This window comes from Danio aesculapii, chromosome 1, assembly GCF_903798145.1.
Source record: "Danio aesculapii chromosome 1, fDanAes4.1, whole genome shotgun sequence".
Taxonomy (NCBI): Eukaryota; Metazoa; Chordata; class Actinopteri; order Cypriniformes; family Danionidae; genus Danio; species Danio aesculapii.
The window spans coordinates 50,033,921-50,061,059 of record NC_079435.1 but is presented as its reverse complement, the minus strand read 5'-3'; the positions used below and the strand labels follow the sequence as shown (position 1 = coordinate 50,061,059).

Genomic DNA, 27,139 nt, shown 5'->3' with positions numbered 1-27,139 from the left:
AGGACCAGACAGAACTGTTGTATAAATGTAATTACAAACATTACAGACTACAGAGATCATTTCATGCAGATATATAGCGTGAATTCAGGCCAAGGACACATTTCCTTGGTCATCTCAATGGCAAAATGTGGGCCAATTGACCTGACTTCACCCCAATGTTTAAATATAAGACAAATTATTTAAATATAAGCTAAATAAAAGCTATAAAACGAAATAATAAAAATTGTTGGCATCGAAGAAACAATAAACGAAAAACAATACAATTTATATTTGACGCATACACACAGACACACAAATAGATAAAAAAAAAGTTGCATTTGCAAGCAAAAATGAATTGAAATGAGTTTTATTTAATGCACTTTTAAAGTAAACCAATTTTTTTTGTACATTTTCAGTTCGAGTAAGTTTAAGATTTAAAATTGGTCTAGTTTCAATGTATTTACAAATGCAAAACACATTTGAAAATGTGAAGAGCAACATTAGGACGAACACAAATAAAGCATCATCTCTATTATTCACTCCAACAACCAATACTAACCTGCATTCTCCATAAACGACTATTAGAAAAAAATGCTTATTTATTAAATGTATTCTAGAGGTTTGATCCATGAATAAACAACAGAAAAGAATCCAGTAATAATTTAAAGAATGCCAGCAAACTTGTAGTTTACGGCCACATTTATTATTTTGGGACAATATAAACATATACAAACATTTAAAAAACAGAACAGAGTAAACAATAAGGCCTGAGGTCCTAGCACAGGAGGTCATCGTGGATCTTCTTGAGGATTTTTGTCAGATAGTTCTTGGCTGGTTTAACTGATGATATGATCTCCTCGAGCTGATCCAACCTACAGAAGACAGCAAGTGCACAACAGTATAAAGCGCACAGTATTTGAGCTGTCGGGAAGATTTATATATCCATGAATCATATTTCCCAAATGATGTTTAACAGAGCAAAGAAGTTTTCACAGTATTTCCTATAATATTTTTTCTTCTAGGGAAAGTCTTATTTGTTTTATTTCGGCTAGAATAAAAGCAATTTTAATAAAAAACAAAAAAACATTTTTAGGTCAATATTATTAGCCCGCTTAAGCAATATTTTTTTCCGATTGTCTACAGAACAAACCACTGTTATACAATGATTTGCCTAATAACCCTAACTTGCCTAATAAAATTAACCCTTGTGCACTGCTAAAATGTACTACCCTTTTGTTATGTTCGAGATGAAAACATCCACTGAATTAAACTGTTGTAAAAAATGCATCAGATATACATTTTTTCTAATTTTTGTCCTGATCAAAACTACTAAATTCTTAATATAAATAGTAATTGTGGACTGGATTTTATTTTTTACTTTTTATCACAGTATTAGACATGTGAACGATTAATAACACTGGTTTTCATGCATTGTTACATTTTCATTTTTTCTTCCTAATTTACTGTTGGTGGCTGTTTTTGCCCCATTGACTTCCGTTATAACCATATTTGATGGTGCATAAATACAGTCTTTGTTTTTGTTTACTTCATGTAGTTCTGAGAGCTGAGATGCATATTTTGCTTTTCTTAGACACATCAAGGTAATCATTAAGGTCACTCTCACAGACACTTAAGACACACACTTTAATTTGCTGTTATACTCTATATAAAATCCAGCAACTAAGCTTTCTTTTTGCACAGGTCTAAAGGGTTAATGGTGCCAACTGATGATCAACAGTAAAAATTACTAATTTTACCTTTTCCCAACAGGGAAAACCACCAACGATCAAAAATGCACGTTAATATGGTGTTAGTATGGTTTTCTAATAAAAAAAGTGTAGTTATAATGGAGGTCAATGGGGCAAAAACAGCCGCCAACAGTAGATTAGGGAAAAACTGCAAATTAATCAAAAACAATTCAAAGGCAATGTTGTTTCACATGTCCAAGACTGATAAAAGGTAAAAAAAATCCAGTCCACAATTACATTTTCATATTGAAAATATATGTCATTTGGTGTGTGTTTTTCCACCAAATCAGTTCCATCACTTATACATTTGGCAATTAAAGAGTTAAAATCCTGTCATTTTCTAAGCGATTTAGTAGTTTGGATCAGGACTGATGTTGATTATTAGATTTATGCAAAGAAAAATAAAAAACACCATTTACAACAGTTTAATTTAGTGGATCCCTAACATAACAAAACGTTAGTAAATTTGCCAAGATGTCACCAATAATTCCGCTAGCTGAAACACAGAAAAAGTTATGGTGAAATTAAGACACAGTCATCCCTGAGTGGATAAAAACATCCCACATAACCTAGTTAACTCTTTAAATGGCACTTTTAGCTACATGCTAGTATCTTGAAAAATATCTAGTAAAATATTATGTACTATCATGGCTAAGATAAAATAATCAGTTATTAGAAATTAGTTATTAAAACTATTGTTTAGAAATGTGTTTAAAAAAAATCTGCTTTCCATTAAACAGAAATTGGGGGAAAAAGTATTCAGGGGGCTAATAATTCTGACTTTAACTGTATATGACTTATACTAAACTCTTTAAAATATTGCCACTCTCAGAACCAATGACAATTGCATCTTAAAGTATAAAATATGAAAATTGCTTTGTGGTGGAGAGAAACTTTTATAATTTAATCTTAAACAAATTAGCTGTTGCTTTACATGCTGTACCTTGAATGCTTCCCATAAATGTTTAGAGGCAGAATGCTGCTGTTTCACTAAACACTGCCTAGAGACTCCACAATATTTCTTTCTAATAACAATCCTGTCTCATGCAGGTGATTTTATCTCCACACACAAAACCAGACAAGGATTATGACCCAGTGTGATCTGAAAACATGAACTGCTTTCAAACCTTGTGGTTCCCATGTGTTTTTTGAAGTCCTGTATGTGAAGTGGTCCAAAGGGATAGTCTGGAGTGACCGTCAGACTCAGCTCAAACTTTTCAAATGCTTTTAGACTTGAGAAAATGACATGAACTCTGAAAGAGAGAAAAAATAACAACAGATGCTTAGAGTTAATTAAACAGTCATTAGGATTACAATCTCTCTTAAAAGCAGGTGTGAATAGAAGGCTCGAGAAGAAGAGATGAACTTTTCCATTTGTTTGGGAGTTAGATCTATTAGGAAGGTTTTGTCATCCATATAAGCACCACAGCTTAATAGGAGACAGAAATGTGCACGAGTAGTAAGCGGAAGATGGAATCAGTGGACAATACCAATCAATTTATATTGTATTTCTACTCAACAATTTTCTTGGATCTGTACTTTGGTACTTCATTACATTAAAAAGGAAAATATACCATTTTATATTAAAGTATATCTCGTAAAAATTCAAGTTTCTTTGAAGTTCCTTGTTAATTTGACCTAAAATGATGCATGGGTTTAAAAAACAAAACAAAACAAAAAAAACACTAGATTATTAAATCTTGAATTGGATCAATGTGATTGCATTTGTTCTTGAGTTGAAAACTGACTGATTCAAATCATTTGGTCAGAGCGAGTCTCAAATCAACAACGACTGATTCAAATCATATTGTCAGAGCGAGTCTCGAGTCAACTGACTGAACCAAATCATCTGGTCAGAGAGTCTGCAGTCAACAACTGACTCATTCAAATCAACAATGACTGATTCAAATAATATGGTAAGAGCAAGTCTCGAGTCAACTGGTGGATTCAAATCATCCAGTCAGAGCGAATCTTCAGTTGGCAACTGACTGATTCAAAACAACAACTAATGGATTCAAATGATATGGTCAGAGCAAGTCTCGAGTCAACAACTGACTGAATCAAATCGTCCGGTCAGAGCAAGTCTCCTATAAACAACTGATTAATTCAACTCATCTAGTCAAAGTAAGTCTTAAGTAAATAACTGATTGATTCAAATCAACAATGACTGATTCAAATCACCTGGTTAGAGAGAGTCTCCAATCAACAACTGACTGATTCAAATTATCTGGTCAGAGCGAGTTTAGACTTGAGTCAACAACTGACTGAATCAAATCATCTGGTTAGAGAGAGTCTCCAATCAACAACTGACTGAGTCAAATCATCTGGTCAGAGAGAGTCTTCAATCAACAACTCACTGATTAAAAATAATCAGGTCAGAGTAGGTCTTCAGTCAACAACTGACTGATTCAAATTATCTGGTCCGAGTGAGTCTCCTGTAAACAACTGACTGATTCATTCAGAGAAAGTCTCCACCAACAACTCACTAAATTCACGACTCTAAAAAATGAGCGAAGAATGGGACAAACTTTAAAACGTACATGACTAATGGCATGACAAGTAAATTTAACTTATTTCAAATGTATGATGTATTACTGTAAATGAAAATCATATTGAGCTCATGACTGTCAGGAGTTTAATAACTAAACCTGCTATATCTAAGATAAACATTAAAATAACTCCAATTAATAACCAAATGCCTTCACCTCTGCTGTAGCGGATTTAAATTATATAAAAATAATGTGCTGCATATTCATATTAGATTTGAACACATTTTGCACTGTGACACTTGTTGTTATAAAAGAGGTTTATATTTGTCAGCACATTTTGTTAATATAATATCATGTGTGGTGTACTTTGAATAAATCACTCTGTTAGTTGAATTACCATTACCAGTATCAGTTATCAGTTCATAAACGTTTTATAAAAATAAATTCTTGAGAAATAAAAACATGACTCGGTCCATATTTTTATGCTGAACACTTATTTACATAAAGAAATGCACAGTTTGTACTTTTATTGAAATAAATTTATTTATTATTTATTACATATTTATTGCCACATCAGTAACTTATGGCTATTTCGTGGCCAAATGGATATACATTAAAAAATAAAAAATAAATAAATTACTCAGACAAATATATAAAATATAAATAGATAAAATTTACAAAAAAATTTATTCAAAGTTAAATATGGTTTTTCAGTTCTATTTTTGATAAAAAATGTAAAACTCTTCCTGGTGGTACGTTTTTAAAAATGTCCATCAAAGTACTCTCCTTATAAAAATCCTGTCTAACGGAAATTAAACTTCTACATTCCAACAAAAGATGTTTGATGGTGAGAGCAGTCTGGCAGATATTACATTTAGGTGATTCTTCGTTATTTAATAAATATGAATGTGTCAACCTAGAATGTCCAATTCGACATCTGGTATAGACCGTCTGATCATGCCTGGTTTCGAAATTATAATTTGCTAAATGTCTTTCATTTATTTTCGGGTTAATTTCATATAATTTGTTGTTGATGCAGTTGTCCCATTCTCTTTGCCATGTTTCGTTTATGTATAAATTGATGGTGGGTTTCAAGTCATCAGGAGGAATTAAACATTCGGTCACATTAAAGGAGATAGCCTTTTTTGCAGCTTCATCTGCCAGTTCATTTCCACGTAGTCCCATATGACCTGGAATCCAACAGAAGATAATGTTGAACTTTTGGTTTTCTAGTGCTGTCATTTTCTTTAAAATCATGGACATTATGGGGTGATCATCCTTAGAAGTTTCAAGAGCTTGAAGACAGGATTTGGAATCTGTGCAAATTAAAAAGTTACGATGCTGTGTCCTTTCCATTCGATCTAAAGCCATATTTATTGCGTAAGCTTCTGCTGTGTAAATTGAACTTTCTCCTGGAATCCGAGTACCAAAGACATCATCTTTAAACACTGCTGCTGTTTATTGAAATAAATTAATCATTCATAATAATAAGGGCACCTCTACTAAAACTCAAGCACTTGATGAGTACTTCATCCACCCCTGGGTAAAACATACCGTGTATCTGTGCAGGTGATTTTCAGGATGCGAAGCCTTAATCCTCCCCACTTCTTCAGCCGGTGAATCTCCTCACCCAAGAGCCTGAGACGACCCACCACCAAACTCATGTTATGAAGGAGCTGATGAAAAATAACCGGGCGAGAGAGCAGTTCTCATAAATCAGCTAAACTAGAGTCTCAAAACATGCACCATTTAATCTGAAATGTCAGACACTTAAGTAATAAAACAATGTCTCCAAAATTAAAGACTCCTATTGTTTTTAATTTAAATAGTATATGTAATGCTTACCTCTGGAATATGTCTGGTTGTTGTGAACCTCTGTTTCCAGTGAGTTTGAGACTCAATCTTCGTTGCGAGTAAATTGTGAATCATGCTTGCATGACATTCTGACTTATGTCCTTAAGAAAACAATTTTTTTACAATCATGTGGTGAAATCTATGAAATCTACAAGGATTTCAAACAATATGAAAATAGAGGAAATAAACAGATAATTTATTGCACACTCACCATCCAGCTGCAACTGGAAGACTACATCTACATTTTTCTCCACATCCTCAGTCATCCATTCCTTTCCTAATAAACAAGAGAGTATTTTAAGCTACTGTTGCATGCGACAATAATGATGAAAAACCATTAGGTGTAATTATAAAGCAATAATCAGCTCACCAGCAGGTGTTTGCAGGTTCACCTGCAGATGCACAGTTTTATGAAGGAAGGAAAACAAAGCCTTTGTTTCATCTGTCGCTTCAAGACGCCACTCATTCAAACTGAAAGACAAATCATTACACTTTCAGCATATTATACATATATATTAAAATACCAAACTCTATGGGCTAGGAGACGCCGTTTTAAAATATCAATTCCATAAATAATTAGTAGCAATAAGATTTAGATTTTAAGATCTAGAACATTCAGATTTTAGGCAAAAAAAACCCCCGAAATAATTGAATAATAATAAATACATACATAAATAATAATAATAATTATTAAATGATAATAAAAAACAAATATAAAGGCACAGCATATGGCTTAACCATGGAAGTCTTATTTCGGCTAGCTTGTCTAGAGTGCTAAAATAAGCTAGCAAAAAAGTGATCATCAATTTAACAAAGCTGCCCTCACAGCAAGCGGGCGATGTTGCATTGTTTGCTGCCGTTTAAGACAGCTGCGTTGATTATAATAGGCTTCAACATTTGCTATTGTCACTTGCATGCTGCGCAGTGTAGACAGGGTGCCGAATGCCACTACAATAGCTTTTAAACAAAAGGAGACAAAAAAAACCTGTTTAAAGTCGCCAGATGACTCTTAAGGCTGCTGGATTCCCCTTGCAGCTTCTCCTGTTGGCTCTCCAAAGTCTTCAGCTGAATCTCCAGCTCACCGATTTCCCTGAAACATTCAGAATTTTCAGCATTCAGAAGAAATTATACACTCCCTGGCCACTTTATTAGGTACACCTACTCAACTACTCATTAACGCAATTTTCTAATCAGCCAATCACATGGCAGCAACTCAATACATTTAGGCATGTAGACATGATCAAGCATGATCAAGTGGCATGGTTGTTGGTGACAGACGGGCTGATCTGAGCATTTCAGAAACTGCTGATCTACTGTGATTTTTCCACGCACAACCATCTCTACGGTTTACAGAGAATGTTCCTAAAAAAGAAAATATACAGTGAGCGGCAGTTCTGTGGACACAAATGCCTTGTGGATGCCAGATGCATCTCTGAACGCACAACATGTCCAACCTTGAAGCAGATGGGCTGCAGCAGCAGAAAACCACACCGGGTGCCACTCCTCTCAGCTAAGAACAGGAAACTGAGGCTACAATTCATACAAGCTCACCAAAATTGGACAATAGAAGATTGGAAAAACTTGCCTTGATGAGTCTCAATTTCTGCTCCAACATTCAAATGGTAGGGTCACAATTTAGTGTCAACAACATAAAACCATGGATCTATCCTGCCTCGCATCAACGGTTCAGGCTGGTGGTGGTAGTGTAATGGTGTGGGGGATATTTTCTTGGCACACTTTAGGCTTATTAGTACCCATTGAGAGCATTGTGTCAATGCCACAGCCTACCTGAGTATTGTTGCTGACCATGTTCATCCCTTTATGACCACAGTGTACCAATCTTCTGGTGGCTAATTTCAGCAGAATAAAGCGCAAATGATCTCAGACTGGTTTCTTGAACATGACAAGGAATTCATTGTATTTAAGTGGCCTCCACAGCCACCAGATCTCAATCCAATAGAGCACCTTTGAGATGTGGTGGAATAGGAGATTTGCATCATGGATGTGCAGCCGACAAATCTACAGCAACTGGGTGATGCTATCATGTCAATATGGACCAAATTATCTGAGGACGATATTTCCAGTACCTTGTTGAATCTATGACAAAGGATTAAGCAGTTCTGAAGGCAAATAGAGGGTCCGACCTGGTAGTAGTAAGGTGCACCTAATAAAGTGGCTGGTGAGTGTATATTAAACATACATTACGGTGCTGACAGAAGAACATACCTCTCTTTGTCAGTGACAGCTGAATTGAGTCGATGCAAATCTGTCAAAACAGAGAGAAGTAAAAAATTACATTTTCCTTAATAGCTTCATAAAAATTGGTTATATAGAATTTAACTTACCTTCTTCTTTTGCTTTCAAGGCTGGTCCTGCTTTAGGAAGATCAAGATGATCCCCTGTGATCATGGCATCAACTGACGCAAGATCTGTTTTGAAGTAGGGTTGGGTTCTTTAACCATGAGATTATTTTGTATTTTATGTTCTACACATTCAGACATACAACAGAGCGGAGCAGAAAATCCATACCAGTTTCTAAATCTTTAATGCAGCCATCCAAGTCTTCAATCATTTCATCTGTCTCTTTGATTTTAGATATCAAGCTCAGTTTTGCATCCTAAATGTATCGGGAAAAATACAGACACACAGCAGTTAAGGCTTTTAGTCCACCAAGGCCATCTATAGGCCAGTGTACTCCTTTTACAAAATTAAAAGTTCATAAAAATCTATTTGCAAAAATTAAATTAGAATTTAAACAATCTTATCTTCTGGAAAAACACACTCTAATAAAATACTAGCAGCAGTTAATTAGGCATAAGTAGTTTTATAACTATAGAATAATGGCTAGTTTTAATGTATATTCTAGGCCTGTCACAATAATCAACATATCAACTTATTGCACAACACATGGACATTACCTCAATAATTTTTGGTGATGCAATATATAATTGCCCATGCAAAAAACAAAACAATATTAGCAACATTTTAGTTGAATGCACAATCTCACTACCTTTATTAGAGGTCTCAGTATGGTTAAAAACACTATAGTCTTTACTATAAATTACTAAAGTATATTTTCATGTACATTTCATGCCTAACAAATGAGAATAGATCTGTTACTTTTTTTTTAACCTTTTTTTTTTACCTTGCACTTATTTTGTTAACATTTATCATTATTATTTATTTGTTAAGGATTTACGTCTTCACATTCTGATTCCTTTGCTTAATTATTAAATTTACTATTTATTATTACTAATTATTACTATATTATTAATATTATATTATTATTACGATATTATTATTATATTACTAATTATTAAATTTACTACTATTAAATTAAATACTCTAATGAATAAAATATATTATGTGTTCTTTGGAAAAGTGTACTTGCATTCTGGCATTACATAATAAGTGGCATGAAATGGTCTTATAATAAAAGGCATATAATGTCAGCAATATAATTTAACGGAATATATTTTGGTGCAATATATCGTACGACAAAAAAAAAAGATATGGTGACAGGCCTAGTATTTTCATATTAGTTCTAAAAGACATTTGATCCAATAATATTGAAAGCATCTAAAATGTGACAATTTTTTGCTGTGATGAGATTGTGCTACCCACTGCGCCACCATACTGCCCCCATTTAGAAATATGTAGACTACAATTTATAGAGAGAAATAAAATAAATAAATAATAAATAAATAAAATAAAATTAAAATAATAAGTAAAAAGTCCTTTACCTGTGTTGTTTTTATGAGCTCAGAGTACAACACTTCTTTCATTTCATGAGAAACTGCTTTGCTTTTCTTTCCAAAATAAGCCCTTCGCTCCTTCAATTTGGATCCAAAGCTTTTTAACTGAGAAAAATGAACAAGAATGAAGACTTGATAAAAAAGTTGAACGATAAATGACTTATTTAATGGTTTAACATAATATGACTCAGGACTGGCCATGAAAACAACATACCTGTTCTTCAGAGAGAGTACATATCTCTTTTTGAAGGGCTCCATTGATGCTTCTAAGGGATTTCTCTTGTGCAGACATTTGTTCTTTAAGTCTATGAGGAAATTGGTTCCATAGAATAAAATACATATTTTTAGTATGTTAAACACAAACACACACATAAATACCTTACAACATTATCATCGCCAGACTGACACACACCTCTCCACGATTTCTGTAAGGTTCTTGCAGTCTTGCTCATATACTCTCTGCTTGGGGTGGCATATGTATTTTTCTTTCAGCAAATCTTCCATGGTGCGTGTCTCCCCAGCTCCACACTGAAACAGGAAAGATGAGTTACAACCTTTACCTATTATGTTTATAAAGAGAGCAAGAGTAATCTAGACCACTTACGCTGACAGGCAGAGCACTTGGTCTAGATCTGTGGATGACGAATTTGATGCCAAAGTGGCTAAGAAACTCATTCACTGTGATGCTTCCGTCCTCAAGTTTCTGGAAATAAAACATTGAGATAAACAACTATATTCTACATTTTAAGGAGAGAAGGTAAGTGGTGCTTGCCCATGCAAAATATGCAAATGAGTCAAAGTACACCTTTCCTAAAATGACACCAACGTTTAAGTAACACTTTACTTGAAGAGGATGTTTATAAGACTGCTATGAATATGAATGAGATTCTATGCATGTTTATTACAACTGTCATTAGGTGTCATTTACTCAGTTATGTCATTTGAAATGCAAAGGTGGCACTATTTGAGATGTCTTTATGACAACTTGGCAAACAAACCCATTATCATTCGTCATAAATCTGTCATAAACATGACTTTCATAAAGTCATTCTTGTGTCATGAATTTTATAACAGCATCATTAATATGTTTCTTGACATCAATTGAATTTGTCATTTTAAAAAGCCTTTAAATATTATAGTGATGTAATGAGACTGTTATAAAATTATATGACAAAGTATTAACACTTTTAAAGCTCTATTTTAACGATCTAGTTGCAAAGTCTAAAGCGCATGGCCCAAAAGCATTAAGGGCGTGTCCAAATCCACTTTTGCTATTTTAAGATGCATAGTCTAACAGGGTTGTGCTTATTCTCTTAATGAGTTATGAGCGTGTTTTGAGCATAACATGCATTAAACCAATCAGTCTCATCTCCTATTCCATTTAAGAGTCAGTTGCTTCGTGCCATGGCACATTTGCTATTTACATGGCAGACTTTGTAAATGGAAAAACTGAATGCTCCACTAGCGAGAAAACAGTTAAACAGACCATTCACAGCGCCAGGATAAAGAACGAGCCTCCTCTATTTGGCCTCTTTACTTTCTCTTTAGCTTACTTTTTTAACTAACTTTACTCTTTACTCTCGCGGATAAGGAAACGGTGTTGGGCGCACTCCTCTGAAGACATCCATTAGCCTACATATTTAATTTAGTTTGTTAAGCAAAAATATTTGTTTCAAAACGATTTCTAAACTCAGTTCTAGTTTCCAGCAAACGAATAAATGAAAGTTATAGTTTTATATTATGAGTTGTAGGTTATCCAAACACACGTCCTATTCTTATTCCCCATATAGATTTGTCCACGTCTCCAAAGCCTGACTGGTAGACAAATCTAAACTTGTTTTTATTAAAACAAATATATGCATATAATGAATAATACTGCTTATAACAATAACATTATACAAATGCAAATTGTCATGACAAAACTGAAAAAGATGAGGCATGGAGGCAGTGGTTTTTATATTCATGTAAAAAATAATAATTTTGTAACATTTTAATCCTTACATTTTTTTCATATGTAAAGATATTTGTGTGTTGCTGTACATCATGTGTATATTAAGCAATGTGTACACTTTTGGACCTGCATTTGCGCATAACTAACGTGCTCTGCGCTGGACTTTTATTCCAGCTTTTAGTTGGTCAATGGAGCGGTCTATTTCAGTTCCTCAAAATAACAACATGCAAACAATGCACCTTGACACACCTCTATTTTAGACCAGCATGCCCATGAGTGCACAAAGAGGTGCAAATGAATTTGCTATTTAAACAACATGGTGCAAAACTGAAAATTTGTGTTTCATGAAATGGGTCATGTCATGATTATAAAGGTGTCATGACAGCCTTATGAACACCCCTTATTGTAAAAGTGTTACAATTTTTTTAATGTAAATAGCATTTACAAATTGGAATGAGTAACAGAAAAGATCAATACTTGGGGTTAGAGCTTAGTAATAAAAAATCCCAGTGTCAAGCCTGAGCTACAGAAATATTGATTTAAATATGGAAGATATTAATGTGTATATTGCTACCTTATTGAAATCAAATAGGTTATCCTGCATCCCGTCCATATGAGAGTCAAACTGGGAGTGTCTCAGAGCTGAAAGCAGACCACATTTTCTTTTAGAGATAAAGCACACTGAAATCTTCTTAATGGTTTTGCATAAACATTCCACTGTGTCTAAGCACTAACATACGCAACTCACTGGATTCAGACACTCCTGTATCTTCAGTTGTCTTTGCCTTGAGATTCTGAGCGGCGTGCCTTGTAAAATTACCTTCCCACTGTACGGCAGCTTCATGACAGTCAGACCCCTGAGGAGACAGAATCTCAGCCATTAGCATAATAATGCACAACAATGGAGCCCACGCTTAACACTTTATTACAGAACAACCTCTAAGTGTGTAGCAGGAAACACCAAGCAAACAAACTATTAAACTGAAAATTATTAACATTTTTGCCTACCATGTCAGAAACACAGGCCTTCTTGGTTTGTTCTGCTGTAATAGGTTCTTCCTCTGGATGTGGCCTTTTAAAAGAAGGGCTCATGCTTGTTCCAGATTCGAAAACATCGTCTATTAAAAACTCCTCTTTAATAGGTACAGCCAAAGATTCCTCCAGCTCATCTTGCTTGCTAACTGGCCAATTTTCAAGACTTCCTGAGAGGTCTTCTTCACCGCTCATTTCAGGGAACTCTTCATCGTTAATATCAACTGTTTGGTTGCTTTTTTGTTCAGCAACTTTAAAATGTTTCTCTAGCTGGAGACACGGTAAATCATTTGTACTTATGGGCAGGGATTTGTTGGGAGTGAAAGCTGTAGATCGTTTTGGTAACTTTGGAACAACCCCACACAATGACATCCTTGAGGAAAAGGATTTTTTGTTAAGACTAAAAGGTGTGGTCTTCTGATTTTGTGCAGAATTATTTTTCTGCTTGACAACAGGTGTGATGTTTGAAGCAGGCTCTGCGGAACTTTCTATTTCATTCTGCACGTTCTCTGAGATGGTGCAAGAAGGCAGAGGCGCAGTTGCGCTTACTGTCATTAAATTTGGCTCTTCGAGGATACGTTGCGACATGTTGTGAAGCTCCATTTGAAAGTCCATTAAACTTCTTCGCCTTGCTTTAGCATTATGAGCTTGACCCTCTTCGTCATTACTAAAACCAGAGGATGCATTGGTTTGTTCACTCTGGTTAAATGAAAACGCTTGCTCAATTTCAATGGGCAATGTTAGGGGCTTTGTGACTTGCATATCGTCTTCATCGTTCGCCATCACATTGCTTGGCAGTGCCGTTTCACAATTTTTGTCCACTAGCATATCAGGTGGGATGTAGGACATTGTCTCCGTGTTGCTGCATTTAACGTTTTTTCCACCAAGATCAAAAAGATCCTTTGAGGGGAAAACACTGTTATTAGTACACTTGGCAGCTTCACTCACCTCATTTTGTTCTTCACTTGACACTGTGCATTTAGAAACAGTTGTTGATGCCCAAAGTGCACTTTCATTCGCTTTGATCTCCGCAGCACTTGATGCCAATGTGCTTTTTGAGTCCATTGCAATCGTATTGCATCCTGTTAGCTCCATTTCATCATCAACATAGGGAATGGCTAGATTTGATGGACTGGCTTGACATGTCAGTTCCATACACTGAGACTCGTTCTGCATTTGACAACTTTGTGCTTCAGGCAACAGATTTTGCTGATGCTTACTTTCCTGATTAGATGCAAAGCTTTTTAACATAATTTTTCCAGTGAGTGGCTGAGTTATCTCCATTCCATCAGGACTACAGGATATAGATGCACTGTTCAAATTCCTCCTTGATTTGTTGAATGGTGTGGCACTCTTGTAAGTTTCAGCCTCCAGCACAGCAGTCTGACATTGTGTCATGTCCATGTTATCAGAGTTGGTGAAATCAATCTGACAGTTATCAGCTTCTGTGTTTCCAGAATTGCACATCAAGGACATCATCCTTGCTCCTGACTTTCTTCGAGTCATAAAAGCTTTATGCTTTCGCTCACTGAATGGTGCCATATGTACTTCAGTCATCTCCATAGGCTCAACCACAGTGACTGTTTGATTAGCAGAGAATGGTGCTCTAATATCTGTGATGTCCACAGTTCTTCCTGTTCGGTTTGAGGCACTGTCAGTGACGCATGCTGTAAATTCCATTTCATCTGGACATGGGAGAGAAGTCTCTGCAAAAGTACTTTTTAGACATGTCAAGTCCATATGGTCACTCTTATTATGTACAGGCGATGTAGCTGAAGCAGGTATCAGAATGCTTTCACCTTTTTCATTTTTGTTGGACGAATGACCATTTAGTATTATACGCCCTGTGGGTACTTGAGTCATGTCCATCTCATCCCCGCCTTCAGTTTCAAATACTGATGTAAGAGGTTCACTCTTCATTGAAATGCTTAATGATTCATCTCCACTGACATGTTTAGGTTGAAGAAAAACAGTGTGACACTGTGTTATTTCCATATCGTCAGAATTTGAATTAAAGCACGGCATCTTGTTTACACTAGATGTTGGACACAGAGCTTCCTTTTTGACGCTGCCTGTATGCTCGTCTTCTCCAACTGTTCTGGATGAAGATGAGGGCAAACTTTTCCAGAAGTTGCCAAATGACTTGTTTTTAGTTGATGGTTTGATTTCGAGTAATTCAGTTTGACACTCTGTTATTTCCATATCGCCAGAATTGTCATCTTGGGCTATTGAGAAGTTGTCTGATTGGTTGTAATCCAGTACTGTTCCATTTTCAGCAACATTAAAGCAGGTCTTCCTGTTTACTGTAGGAATGGGATGTAGACTGTTCTCCTTCATAATGCTTGTATGTTCATCTTCTTGAACAGTTCTGGATATAGATGCCAGAGGCAAACTCTTCCTTGAGCTGCTAAGCAGTTTGTTTTCAACTGATGGTTTGGACTCAAGATCAATAACCTCCGTCATCTCCATATCATCAGAATTGGCAGTACGAACCATAAAGCTGCTGTTAGATTTGTTTTGCATTATATGTCCATTTTCGAAAACATCAAATGTGGACCTCCTGCTTACTTTGGGAAACAAAGCTTTCTCTTTGTCTTGAAGAGAGACATCTAAAGCCTCAGTCATCTCCATATTATCACAATCTGTTGTTCGGGCTACTGATAGATTGCCCTGAAAATAACTAGCATTGCTTTGATCCGTTATCTCTCCGTTTCCAATGACAGTCAAGGAGGACATCCTTCTTACTTTAGGAACTGAAGGCTGACTTTGTTCCCTCATATTCACAGTGTAGTCTTTATTTCGAATGGATATATCAGATACCCCCGTCATCTCCATTGCATTGTCTTCTTCAGAGAAATGATGTGATCTATTCTGATCCAGAGCAGTCTGGACACTGCAAGTGATATTTTCTGTAACTTTAGCATTGACTGGAGCAGTGAACTCCATGTCATCCGACACATCTGGAAAAGCAGATGTCATGATGGGAACACTTCTATGATTTTTAGAAATCGAGGGTGTAAAAGACTGTGCACTATCTATGTTTTCAGTTACAGCAGTGCGACCCATAGTTGGCCCACTTTCGCCATTTTCAATGACTGAAACGCGAGAACGTCTGCGCTGAAGTCCCCGGGGTTGGAGTGGTTGACACTTAGTGCTTGGTTGTTTTGTTAAAAAAGATGGCAAGAAATTTTCCTTATCAATTTCTGAAATGCTTGTATTTGCTGAACTGCAGGCATTACTAAGCTCGTTTTCTGATCTTTGGAGCTTAACGGTATTTACAGTGGGTAAGTGCATACTTGCAAGAAAAGCACTGAAGTCGGAGTCCATTGAAACATTTTTCTTCTCTGCTTTCTGACTTGCAATATTCGAATCACCACAGACAGTCTGAGCCACTTTGAAGCTAACATCCTGGTTTGCCTCCTCTTTGATTTCATAATCCTTATCAAATGTGATTGTGTGACTGTGAGTAATATCCATGTATCCAGTATCTTCTCCAAGCAGTATTGTTCTATCCACATAGTCATCTTGTAAGACTGGATCAGAGAAGAAATTCTCCTACAATTTGCAAAAGAAAGGTCAAAATAATCAGTGTGTGCCAAAACAAGGTGTGTTTCAATCAAGCATTGTATGCTTGTACAGTACAAAATTAAATGCTGTGGCAGCAGTATGCATACTTTAATCAAGCAGGTCATAATACTGCAGAAGCCTGAAATTCATATTTTTTTTACCTAGATTTAGCACTTACTTTATTCTGGGTTAGATAAAGAGGAGTGTTCAACAAAGTTTCCAAGCCTAAAAAACAGAAAGGTTCAGTGTTTCACTATCTGATCGCAAGTATAATGTTCAGGAAAAATACAAAAGATATGTGAGATTATGTGTTACAATAAAGCAAATACAAAATATACTTACCTTTGATTTGGTGACTTCCCTCATCCGCAAAACGCAGGATCCTATTATTAGGTGAAAAAAAAAAAAAAGTTTACGATTTTAATATTCTTTAGTGTAAAATACATGAAAAATACATGTCAAACATGTCCATCTTGAACAACATATAAGCCAGAAAACAACTCAAAAATTAGAATCTTCTACTCACTTTTCATCAGGCCGCTCTTCTGTTGAATATAACAAAAACAACGAAGTTAATAACCTGTCAATGTTTTACAAAAATATGCAACATAGATATTTAATCATGTTCATTTGATCAAACTGGTACGCATCTTCTTAACAATAAACCAATTAAAAAACAACTGCTCACCATGTAAGTTTTGTATGGAGCCCAGAACAGGAGATTCACTCTTTGCCTCACTGTGAAATTTAAAAAATTATATGAATTACACTTCAAAACATACTATTTGGGTTATTTATAACATGGTATTTTCCAGTCAGTGGGTTCACATTAAGGCACTTACTTTGTAAAGACTCGCACATTATTTGTAGTGGCAAAACTCACTCTTCGTGAATTTCTACTCTTCTCAACAGGTTTGGCAACTTCTTCCTGCATATATAAACAGATTATAAACAAATGTTTTTTTTTTTTTTTTTTTTAATAAATAAAACCAGCAACCCAATTCAGCAACACAATCACCTTTAGTTCCTCTTGCTCAACTCCAAGTAATTTTAAAGATGTTCGAGGAGCTTTTAAAATCTGTCAGGTGACAAAAAAAACAAAACATTTTTTCATTTGTCCAGACACTTAGAAATAGATGAAAGTTAGTAAGATACTCCTTGCAGACTGAAATAAACTGAATATCAAATTAATCAAATCAAATGTTCCAAATTTTTTAATAAAATAATAATAAGAAGAAGAAGAAAAAACAAATCATCAGAAGGTATCACATTTTACAAGTTCAACTTCAATGATTTCCTGTATGCATACCGAAGAAAGTCTCCGTTTTGAGGATTTCACTGCCTCATTGCTGAAAAACAAACAAACAAAGATCAAATTAGTTACACAAGTTGTTTTAATGACAAATTCTAAAATTTGCCAAGAGGAAAGAAAACTGTTTACTTATTTAACACATATGTTAACATTTATTCATTTAGCAGATGTATTTTATAAATATATGGAAATGAAAAAAGCTTTGAAAGCAGTTTTCCACATTCATAGTAGGCAAGGGACAATAACCTATTACAAGGTTTGGAAAAGACAATGTTTTAAAACCGCTAAAATGTTCTGTTTTACTGTACCTAAGGTATATGTAAGGTTTTTTTTTATTTATTTTTTTTATTAAATGTGATGTAAAGAAATCTGTGTTCTTGAAACTAATGAAGAGAGCAGAAGTAAATTATTTATTTTAATTATTCAGCCTGACATGTTCACTGTTCCAAAATATTATAAATGTTTCCTATTCGTAATATAAAATGTATTTTGTTCAATGTAGTAAAACTTTTACCCCAACATATAAAAAGAATTCATTATACAGAGTATATACAGGAATCAGAGAATGAAATTCAATACTTCTAAAGACCTTTTTTAAGACTCTTTCCATACATTGTAGGACCTTATAAGCACTTTAGGTTTCAACCGGAAACACTGGCAACATTTTAACTTACAGTATATTTACCAACTATTAATGTAAGAAACTAATCCAAAACTAAAACATTATTCATATACTAAAAAGAATATATTAAATCTAGCTAGTTCGGCAGATTGGTGCCTATAGAACTGCAGAAATAATGGTGTTGCCTTGGTTTCTGCAGTAAACAAAGCAGCATGATGTCAAATCTAGCAGGATATTATTGGTTTCGTAAACTACACAGCGTCCTGATATTCGCAGATTTAATTAAGGCAAACTTTAGCATACAACTACACATTGCATAATCAAAAATAATTTAAAATGTAATACCTTGCAAAATAGCAAAAAAAAGGAGACTTAATACTTTTTAAGGGCCTAACATTTTTCCACATTGGTTTATAAACTTTGAATACTTTTTTAAAACCCTGTGGACACCCTGTTATAGAGCAGTAATCACAATACCATGATACTGTGACATTTTTATCCGAGGTTATCATACCGTCAGAAACTTATACCGGCCCATGCAATATTCATATTGTGCGTACAATGCAATGTCAAAATATAAGTTTTATTAGTTTTGCATCAAGATTATTTTACTTACTTGTCTAATTAACAACTATGTAACAGCTACTCTTTTGCATGTTTATTCACTGTCATTGTTATAAATAATAATAATAAAATATTATAGATAAATATAATAAAATTTGACAAACAATATGCGTTCATTTTCCAAGTGCTGGGAAGCGGCTGGAAGGGCATCCGCTGCGTAAAACATTTGCTGGATAAGTTGCCGGTTCATTCAACTGTGGCGACCCCAGATTAATAAAGGGACTAAGCCAAAAAGAAAATGAATGAATGAATGAAAGTGTTAATTTCCAGACATCTAAAACATAATGATAAAATCTTAAAATATAAGACTCTTATGTGCAGGTTATAAATTCAATAGTTTTGCTCTTACATGACAGCACATTAAATGGAAATGCATTATGATTAGTGGTATATCAAAGCATTAACTGATCTCCATCTTTGGTTTGAAGCTCACCACACAGTAAAACATCACAGGACGTTTGAGCATTTTGGACAGGCGAGTCTCAATCATTTATACATCAGTTAGGGGCAAGGCTGCATTTTTTATCCAAAGCAGCTTGTCAAATCGGGCTACAGCATGAATATCTTCTCGTAAAAGATAGATATAAGCTATTAACTTACCCTAAATTCTGCGGTTCCATCTTCACTGCATGTGAACAAGTACACTATATCTAAAGAAAAAGCGAGAAACACTGTAAAAAAGAAACTAATTAAAACGAACAAACAAAAGAACAAGATAAGTCGGTTATTTTTAATTTCTCAAAACATTATTCGCATTATAATAACATCTCTTACACAAGTTTTTGTAGCTGAAGTATGTGTACTTGTGTGTGTATCTGTCAGACATTCAGACGCTCATAACAACAACAGCATAGCGTAATACTAAGTTATACGAAACAAATATTAATGTGACTTAAAATAAACTTATATTGCGTTCATAAAAGCTTCCGTACGTCTAATATGCGGCTGAATACACAAACAAATTAATTAAAAACGATACCTAAATATCACTTCCCTCCATTCGCAGCTTGTCTTTTTTTCTTCATAAAATTTGAACTCAACCGCCGCGCCTCTTCCTCGCGGTCAGTGACGTGGGATATGAGATGACGCGGTTCTCTCGCGCCCTCTATTGGAGCGGAAGATAATTTAGCCATTGAAATAACATAAAACAGTACTCCCCAGTAAGTTTTCTTAGGATAAATTACTTTTTAAAAAACATTATATTTTACATACACACATTGTATATAGATATAGTTAGTTTAAATGTTATAAATCTATCAAGCTCAGAAGTCAAAACGGATTTGAAAGGAGGCGGAAGTGACGTGGTTTATTTTGAAAATTCATGGCGCTGAACTACACTGGTATCTTTAAAATATTCTCTACGGATCGATATTAGCTCGACGTGGTAGGTTACTTGCATTTTTATATTTAATTTTAAACATGTTAAAATTGCTATGTTAGATAACATGTTTAAATCGCACTGAGTTTAACTTACTGTAAGAAAAAAGGCACGTTGACATGACGAGGAACAACAGCTATGTGTATTACATGACCACATTGAAGTAAACAGGGTTTATACGTTCATGGAAAACCTGGAAAAGTCAGGGAATTTTGACATGGCATTTTCCAGGCCTGGAAAAAGTTTTGGGAAATCAGAAAATCCCACAAAGTTTTGGAAAAGTCATGGAAATTAGTTTAACAAATATCTGTTTAATTTACTTGAAAAGGGGAATAACGATAAGCCGAAAAGAAAATGAGTGAATGAATGAATGTTTACTTGAATATTTAGGTTACTTGTCTTTACTTCTATTCTGTTCTTGGCCAAAATATGCTGTCACATTATTGTGTAAGCATTATCTAAATACATTTTACATGGGCCGGTATAAGATTCTGACTGTATGATAACCTTGGATAAAAATACCACGGTTTCGCGTTATTCTAATTACTGCTCTAAAATATATTCTTTTAAAATGTCTGGGTAAAAAGCAAAAACCTTTTTCTCTTTTGAACACAATGTATTTTATTTTGAGAAACATTTAAAGTATTTTGGGGCATTAAACATGTCACGCAAAATAATTCAAATGAATCATCGACTTCTGCTGTCTTCATTAGTTTCAAGAACACAGATTTCTTTTACAATTTAAAACAGCATATTTGGATATCTTTTCTGCTGGAGATACTGTTGTCCTAAAAAGCAAAAAAAAAAAAAGTAGATAAAAAAAAAAAAAAAAAAATCGCACACATACCTTAGGAACAGTATTGCATACACAGTTGTTTTAAAACCTTGACTTTTCCAAACTGCGGTATACCTTGAAAACTGTTATAATCCCATGCCTATTTTACATAGATATAAAAGTAATAATAAACTAAATGGATGTTTTTTGATGTGATGTAATCAAATTGAAGTTGCATTGTTTTTCTTATTGTTTACCACGTATACATAGACATTACATGAAACATCAGGTTATTAAAGTTTACTTGAAAGTCCTGGAAAAGTCATGGGATTTTAGTAATGTGTATGAACCCTGCGTAAAAGATGTGAAATATTATTTGGCGACAATCTCTACCTTCAGCAACGTTAAAGCTTTAAAATCAATAACACTATGTGAATCTTCCATAGTTTTTTTTATAATACCCAACTGATTGTATTCTATATGACATTTCAAACATCACTGTGACCATGCCATGATCTATTGTAATCTATATTACCTCTGGCATTATTTTTTTGTTGCTCTTTTTCTTTTGCTTTGTTCTTTGTCTCTTATTTTATTGTTATAGGATTTATACCTTGTCTGTATATTTTTGTACTCTTGTTGAACTTTCCAATAAAAGAAAAAATGACCACATTGAAGTACTTTTGGCCCTAAATCTGGCCCTAAAGGTTCTTTACATTCTTTTATTTCTGACAACACAAACCTTTTGTTGACCAAATCTTCTCAGTTCTGTCAAACAAAGATATTTGCTTAGTTATTAATAGTTCTCGGATCTCTTTACCTGTTTGCATAGGCTTTAGGAATAATATATTTGATGACATAGATTGGGAACAACAGTTTTGGCTTCTTCAGAAAAAAAAAATCTAATAAATCTGTCGAAGTCTCAGTCAAAAACTTTCATGATTGCTACCCAATAAATACAAAACTAACTAAATTTAATAACAAAATTTCCCCTTAAATGCTCATTTTGTACTCCATATGACTCAATATATTCACACATTTGTTCATTTTTGAACAGGGACATATTGTGACATGGTGCCTATAATGTACTTTGGATATTTGGTCTGAATGTAGTATGACTTTAAAACAACCTCAGCACTATTTAATTGACTGAACAATGTTGTACTTTGTTAGGCATTGGCTAGTATGTTTTCCCTATTTAGAATTTGCAAAGAAGACTTTTCTGAAATTATATTATTAAGAAGAAAGTTTGAAAATATTTTGGGAACAGTTTTGGCTTCTTCTGAATTTTTTTTTAATGTAATAAAGCTGTCGAAGTCTCAATCAAAATCAATCATAATTGCTACCTAATAAATACCAAACTAGCGAAATTTAATAACAATATTTCCCCTTATATGCTCATTTTGTACTCAATATGACGAAACATTAAATCATTTCTTTTGAGAATGTACTTACTGTAAAGTGTTTTGGTTGACTTTTCCAATTTCATTAAAAAAATCTTATTTCTGAACTTTTGTATATCCCCAACAATTGTAATTGAGATGAAGTGAGTTTTATATTCATGTGGACTTTCTCCTTAATAATATAACATCGTTAAAGGATTATTTGCACATTTTAAATCGAAAAAATCATATTAGCAGCTATCAAAGTACATTAAATAAACACAATAAATTAAATGGTGTTAATGTTGTTTTCAAGTCATAATTACATGTGATTTCAGACCGAACATTCAAAAGTACCATGGTAAACAATATAGGGAGTGTGTCACAAGTTGTCACTGAACGAATGTGCAAATTTAAAACCAACTTTACCTCAATAATATTGTATTCTTAGGTTACTCTCAGATCCGATGTAAATGTATTATTTATTTATTGTTTTTTCTGCCTAAATTTTACATTCATAAATGTAACTTTTCAAAGAAACCCTTACTTTCTTATTTTCAGAAAGGATTTTGATTTATATGTGACTCTAATAATTATATTTCATGTAAAACTCTTTCTTGATGCAAATCATTTAAACTTGTTTAATTTGCTGGAATTTTATTTATGTAACCCTTTTTGTCTCTTTGTTCATATTGTATCTTTGTATATGTTCTTTCTTGTACAATAATAATAATAATAATAATAATAATAATAATAATAATAATAAAGATTGTACTGGGAAAAAAAGACCACATTGAAGTAATTTTGAGAGTAACAAAATATATTAATGACTTTTGTTTGAATGACTTTTGTTTCGACTTTTGCTCAAACACACCTTTATTTTTAGTTGTGTGTTTTTTAATCAGATTTTTCTTTTAGCCTTCAATATTGACATTAAACATTAAAAATATATATTTTAAGTATTTCTATTTCTCCAGAACATGAAGAGAGTTCAGACGACGATTCCTGCACAGCCCAGTGTCACTTCCAGAGCAACACACATCAAAAACGACATGGACAATAAGTAAACATCTTCACTTTAAAAGTTCTGGAATCATTAAATTTACCTTAAATATAATTTTTTAAAATGAATAAAATACACTTTTAATTATTTCAGGAAGAACCAACACAGGTTTCTTAAAGTGTAAGTACATACTTGTGAAGTATTTTATGTCAGTCTATCAAACCAGTTATTTCTGTTGTATGATGCTACTCTTCATTGAGGTAAAGTTGGTTTTATATTTACACATTCGTTCATTTTTGAAAAGGAAAATCTTGTGACATGGTGCCTTTAATGTACTTTTAATATTCTGTCTGAAATTTAAAACTACATTAAAACTATTTAATTGACTGTGAACAATGTACTTTGTTAGTTAGTATACTGCTAGTATGTTTTCCCTATTTAGAATTCACAAAAAATACTTTCTGAAATTATATTATTAAGAAGAAAGTCTGAATGTGCGAATATAAAGTCAACTTTACCTCAATCTACTCTTCTTCAGTCTGAAAGTTACTTTGATTTTTAACAGGCCAACTACGAGATATGGGCAACAAAATGACATGAGGGAGCAGAATCGAGTCTTAATTTCAGCAAATGAAGACCTGCACAAGCAGCTTGAAGAAATGAAGGTGATTATTTTATCCAATCCTCCAGTGCGTTTCTCCAATAAATTCATTATTATTATTTTGCAATGCTGAAAAAAATGTATTAAATGGTGTACCTATACTTTTAATTTTCAAAATCATGTTTCTGAAGGACACCGTGACAGAGCTGGAGCAGAGATGCACAGACCTCCAAGGAGAAAATCGAGAAATTCAAAAACAGCTGCGGGACTGTCACGTCCTCCTAGTAGCAGAAAAGCTTGACCCAGGTAAACTATTTTAAACCTCCGTTGGACTGACACAACACAAAAAAACACCTGTAGTTTCTGCTGAATTGTAATCTAACAGCCTCAAATTCAGTTTCAGGGGAAAAGTTGGGCCAGACAGCAGAAGACAAGGAAGAACAAAGAAAACAAGTCATGGTACTTGCATTTTTCTTTCTGTATATGTTCATTTTTATATTTGTGTGTGTTTATACAGATTTATGTTTTTAACATTTATCCTAATATGAAAAATTACATCTAACTTAGATTATCAGTCTGATGTACACTGTCTGTCTATAGGTCATGTGCATGTCTTACAGAAAAGGCAATATTTAAAGTTGTTTTTAACTAAAAATAAATAACACTTGAGTTTAAGTACCAATTCTCACTATTAGCTAGTAGGGTTGCACGGTTTACTGGTACTATGGTAGTATTGTGATACTATAGCTCCAAAATACTGGCGATGCCACTGTAGTTTGTAAATGTTAGTGTCGTCAGAGTTCATACGGAAGCTGGAAATCCCGGAAAATGCTTAATTATTAATGTAATGTTTTCAAGGTTAGAAAAGTGTTTGGATTTTGGACAAAGTGCTTGAACCTGCTGGAATTTGAAATTGTGACCGTTTTGGTTGCATTTGCGCCTGTATTTTTATTTATGCGAGCTCAAAATATATTGGAGTGCATAAAATTGTTGCCGTGCGACCAGTTTTCATTGCAAAATATGCACCACATACGCATATTTAGGAGACATTCACGCAGAATGCATATTTGCAGAAAAAATGCCAAACGCAATGCTACGAAATAGTTTTAAACAGTTGACATGTCAACTTGCTGCAGTAAAAAAAAGCCCACAATGCCTGCCCCGCCTTAAAGCTCTGCTGACTGGCCCACTGCTTTTGAAGGCGAATGGATTGGCTAATATCAGCTGTCAATCACTCAGTTAATGCCTCCATTCAAATGAATAGGGAGCTACAGAGAGAAAGAAAAGAACACTGACATATTTTGTTTTAGAAACCACCTAAAGTTACAAGTAATGGCACATCTGATTTTTTGGGTTTATCTCAATAAATCTATGCTCCAAAGTATTCAACAATTTAAGTTGAAATGCCATGTTGTGTTTTTTAAAGTAGCAGAATGGATTTATATATAAAAAAAGTACATATAGCATATATAAATGTAATTTACCGTGGTTGTTAGGTGCTGGAAAAGCATAAAAATGCACCTTGAAAGTGCTTGAAAAATGCTGGAATTTGAAGTTGAAATAGATGTAAGAACCCTGTATCGTCATTAACAATCTATCTACAATATATAATGTTGCATGTGGAAAAGGCACAAAAATGCTCACACGTTTGTGCAACAATAGACTATTTTATTTGAAATAGTCTATGTAGCCCTTTAAGGTCGCAAACTGTGTAGAATTCATGCCTTTTATAGTAGCCTATTGCACGTTTTCTGACGCTTCAGTTCGAATCTGAATCTGTTCATTTTTGCTCCTGTCAATATGATTTAGTAGCTACAACACAACAACCACGACAATCTCTTAAAAAAGGCAACTCACAAAGTGAAATTTAGAACTTCTTACTTGATAAGATAAAAAAAAAAAATACATACTGGAAACATTGAAACAATTTTTGACCACTTCATAAAGCCTAATTTGGAGCGAATTTCATTTGGTATAATTTGTATCTTTTTTTAATGTATTTTTTGTTGGTCAGTTATCTACAAAATAAACAAAAGGAACGAAACATTTTAGGTTAAGTGACGTGCAAATACTTTTTTCATTAACATGAAAATCATTAATTCATTTCAAGTAGGCCTATTATAACATCTCAAATATAGTATTTCTGACAATTTTCTTTATTTTATAGATTTAAGTTAATTAATTTCAATATTTTAGAATTTCAATACTACTTAATATCACGATACTTCAGCTGGTATAGTATCATAACATGAATTATTGGTATTGCGACAACCCTATTAGCTAGTGGCTTATAACCCGCTTGCTATTAAGAAATTGGCTGTTTATTAGTACTTCTATTCTGCATGAGCTTATTCTGCATCCTTAATCCTATTTAATACCTAAAATTGAACTATTAATAAGCATGAAATTAGCAGTTTATAGATGCAAAGGTCATAGTTAATGGTCTATTAATAGTGATAATTGTACCTTAAAATAAAACGTGATTCATATTTTTAATATTCAAAAAACATGAATAATTTTTGCCCTGTCATGGCAATATGAAATGCTGATAAAAGGTCACAGCATGGACAAATAATAGGGATTGATTATTTAATCATATTGCATGGTCATTTGTAGTACTGTATGTTAGGTTTGCTTGCATTAATAATAATATGACATTAAATATATACTACCTGACAAGAGTCTTGTCGTCGATCCCAGTTGTAAGAGCAACAAATAATAACTTGGCAGAAGGTAGATTTTTCAGATGAATCATCTGTTGAACTGCATCCCAATCATCACAAATACTGCAGAAAACCTATTGGAACCCACATGGACCCAAGATTCTCACAGAAATCAGTCAGTTTGGTGAAGGAAAAATCATAGTTTGGGGTTACATTAAGTATGGGTGTGTGCGAGAGATCTGTAGAGTGGATTGCAACATCAACAGCCTGAGGTATCAAGACATTTGTGCTGCCCATTACATTACAAACCAAAGGAGAGGGCAAATTCTTCAGCAGGATAGCACTCCTCATACTTCAGCCTCCACATCAAAGTTCCTGAAAGCAAAGAAGGTCAAGGTGCTCCA

The 27,139-nt window shown here is 34.0% G+C and overlaps 2 protein-coding genes across 2 annotated transcripts in view; one reads left to right on the top strand and one right to left on the bottom strand.

Annotated features, from left to right (window-relative positions):
- Positions 1-637: 637 nt before the first annotated feature.
- Positions 638-20,001, bottom strand: knl1 (kinetochore scaffold 1). Its single transcript, XM_056462003.1, has 26 exons — positions 19,913-20,001; positions 19,534-19,583; positions 17,685-17,724; positions 17,394-17,453; positions 17,218-17,303; positions 17,064-17,113; positions 16,902-16,920; positions 16,718-16,758; positions 16,554-16,600; positions 12,785-16,363; positions 12,525-12,633; positions 12,351-12,418; positions 10,430-10,528; positions 10,238-10,353; positions 10,040-10,130; positions 9,814-9,930; positions 8,600-8,687; positions 8,416-8,499; positions 8,297-8,336; positions 7,056-7,160; positions 6,441-6,541; positions 6,282-6,347; positions 6,062-6,171; positions 5,771-5,892; positions 2,855-2,980; positions 638-851 (listed from the first exon to the last, which is right to left on the bottom strand). Exons 2-26 carry the CDS (start codon positions 19,551-19,553, stop codon positions 755-757), a joined length of 5,481 nt encoding a protein of 1,826 aa, XP_056317978.1. The 5' UTR covers positions 19,554-19,583; positions 19,913-20,001; the 3' UTR covers positions 638-754.
- Positions 20,002-20,220: 219 nt separating this feature from the next.
- Positions 20,221-27,139, top strand: part of knstrn (kinetochore localized astrin (SPAG5) binding protein) — an 8,992-nt gene continuing 2,073 nt past the window's right edge. The window contains exons 1-6 of the mRNA XM_056450123.1: positions 20,221-20,317; positions 23,446-23,531; positions 23,625-23,651; positions 24,037-24,136; positions 24,264-24,378; positions 24,470-24,531. Coding sequence (XP_056306098.1) covers positions 23,449-23,531; positions 23,625-23,651; positions 24,037-24,136; positions 24,264-24,378; positions 24,470-24,531 — 387 coding nt within the window. The 5' untranslated portion in view covers positions 20,221-20,317; positions 23,446-23,448. The remainder of the gene's footprint in view (positions 20,318-23,445; positions 23,532-23,624; positions 23,652-24,036; positions 24,137-24,263; positions 24,379-24,469; positions 24,532-27,139) is intronic.

Bases quoted from the DNA above. Each gene is read 5' to 3' on its own strand.
- knl1 (XM_056462003.1), bottom strand. From the start codon at position 19,553: ATGGAACCGCAGAATTTAGG. The intron at 17,114-17,217 runs GTAAGTGCCTTA...TAAATTTCACAG, and splicing joins AATGTGCGAGTCTTTACAAA to TGAGGCAAAGAGTGAATCTC. The intron at 8,337-8,415 runs GTAAGTTAAATT...CTGTTTTGACAG, and splicing joins CTTGAAAGCAAAAGAAGAAG to ATTTGCATCGACTCAATTCA.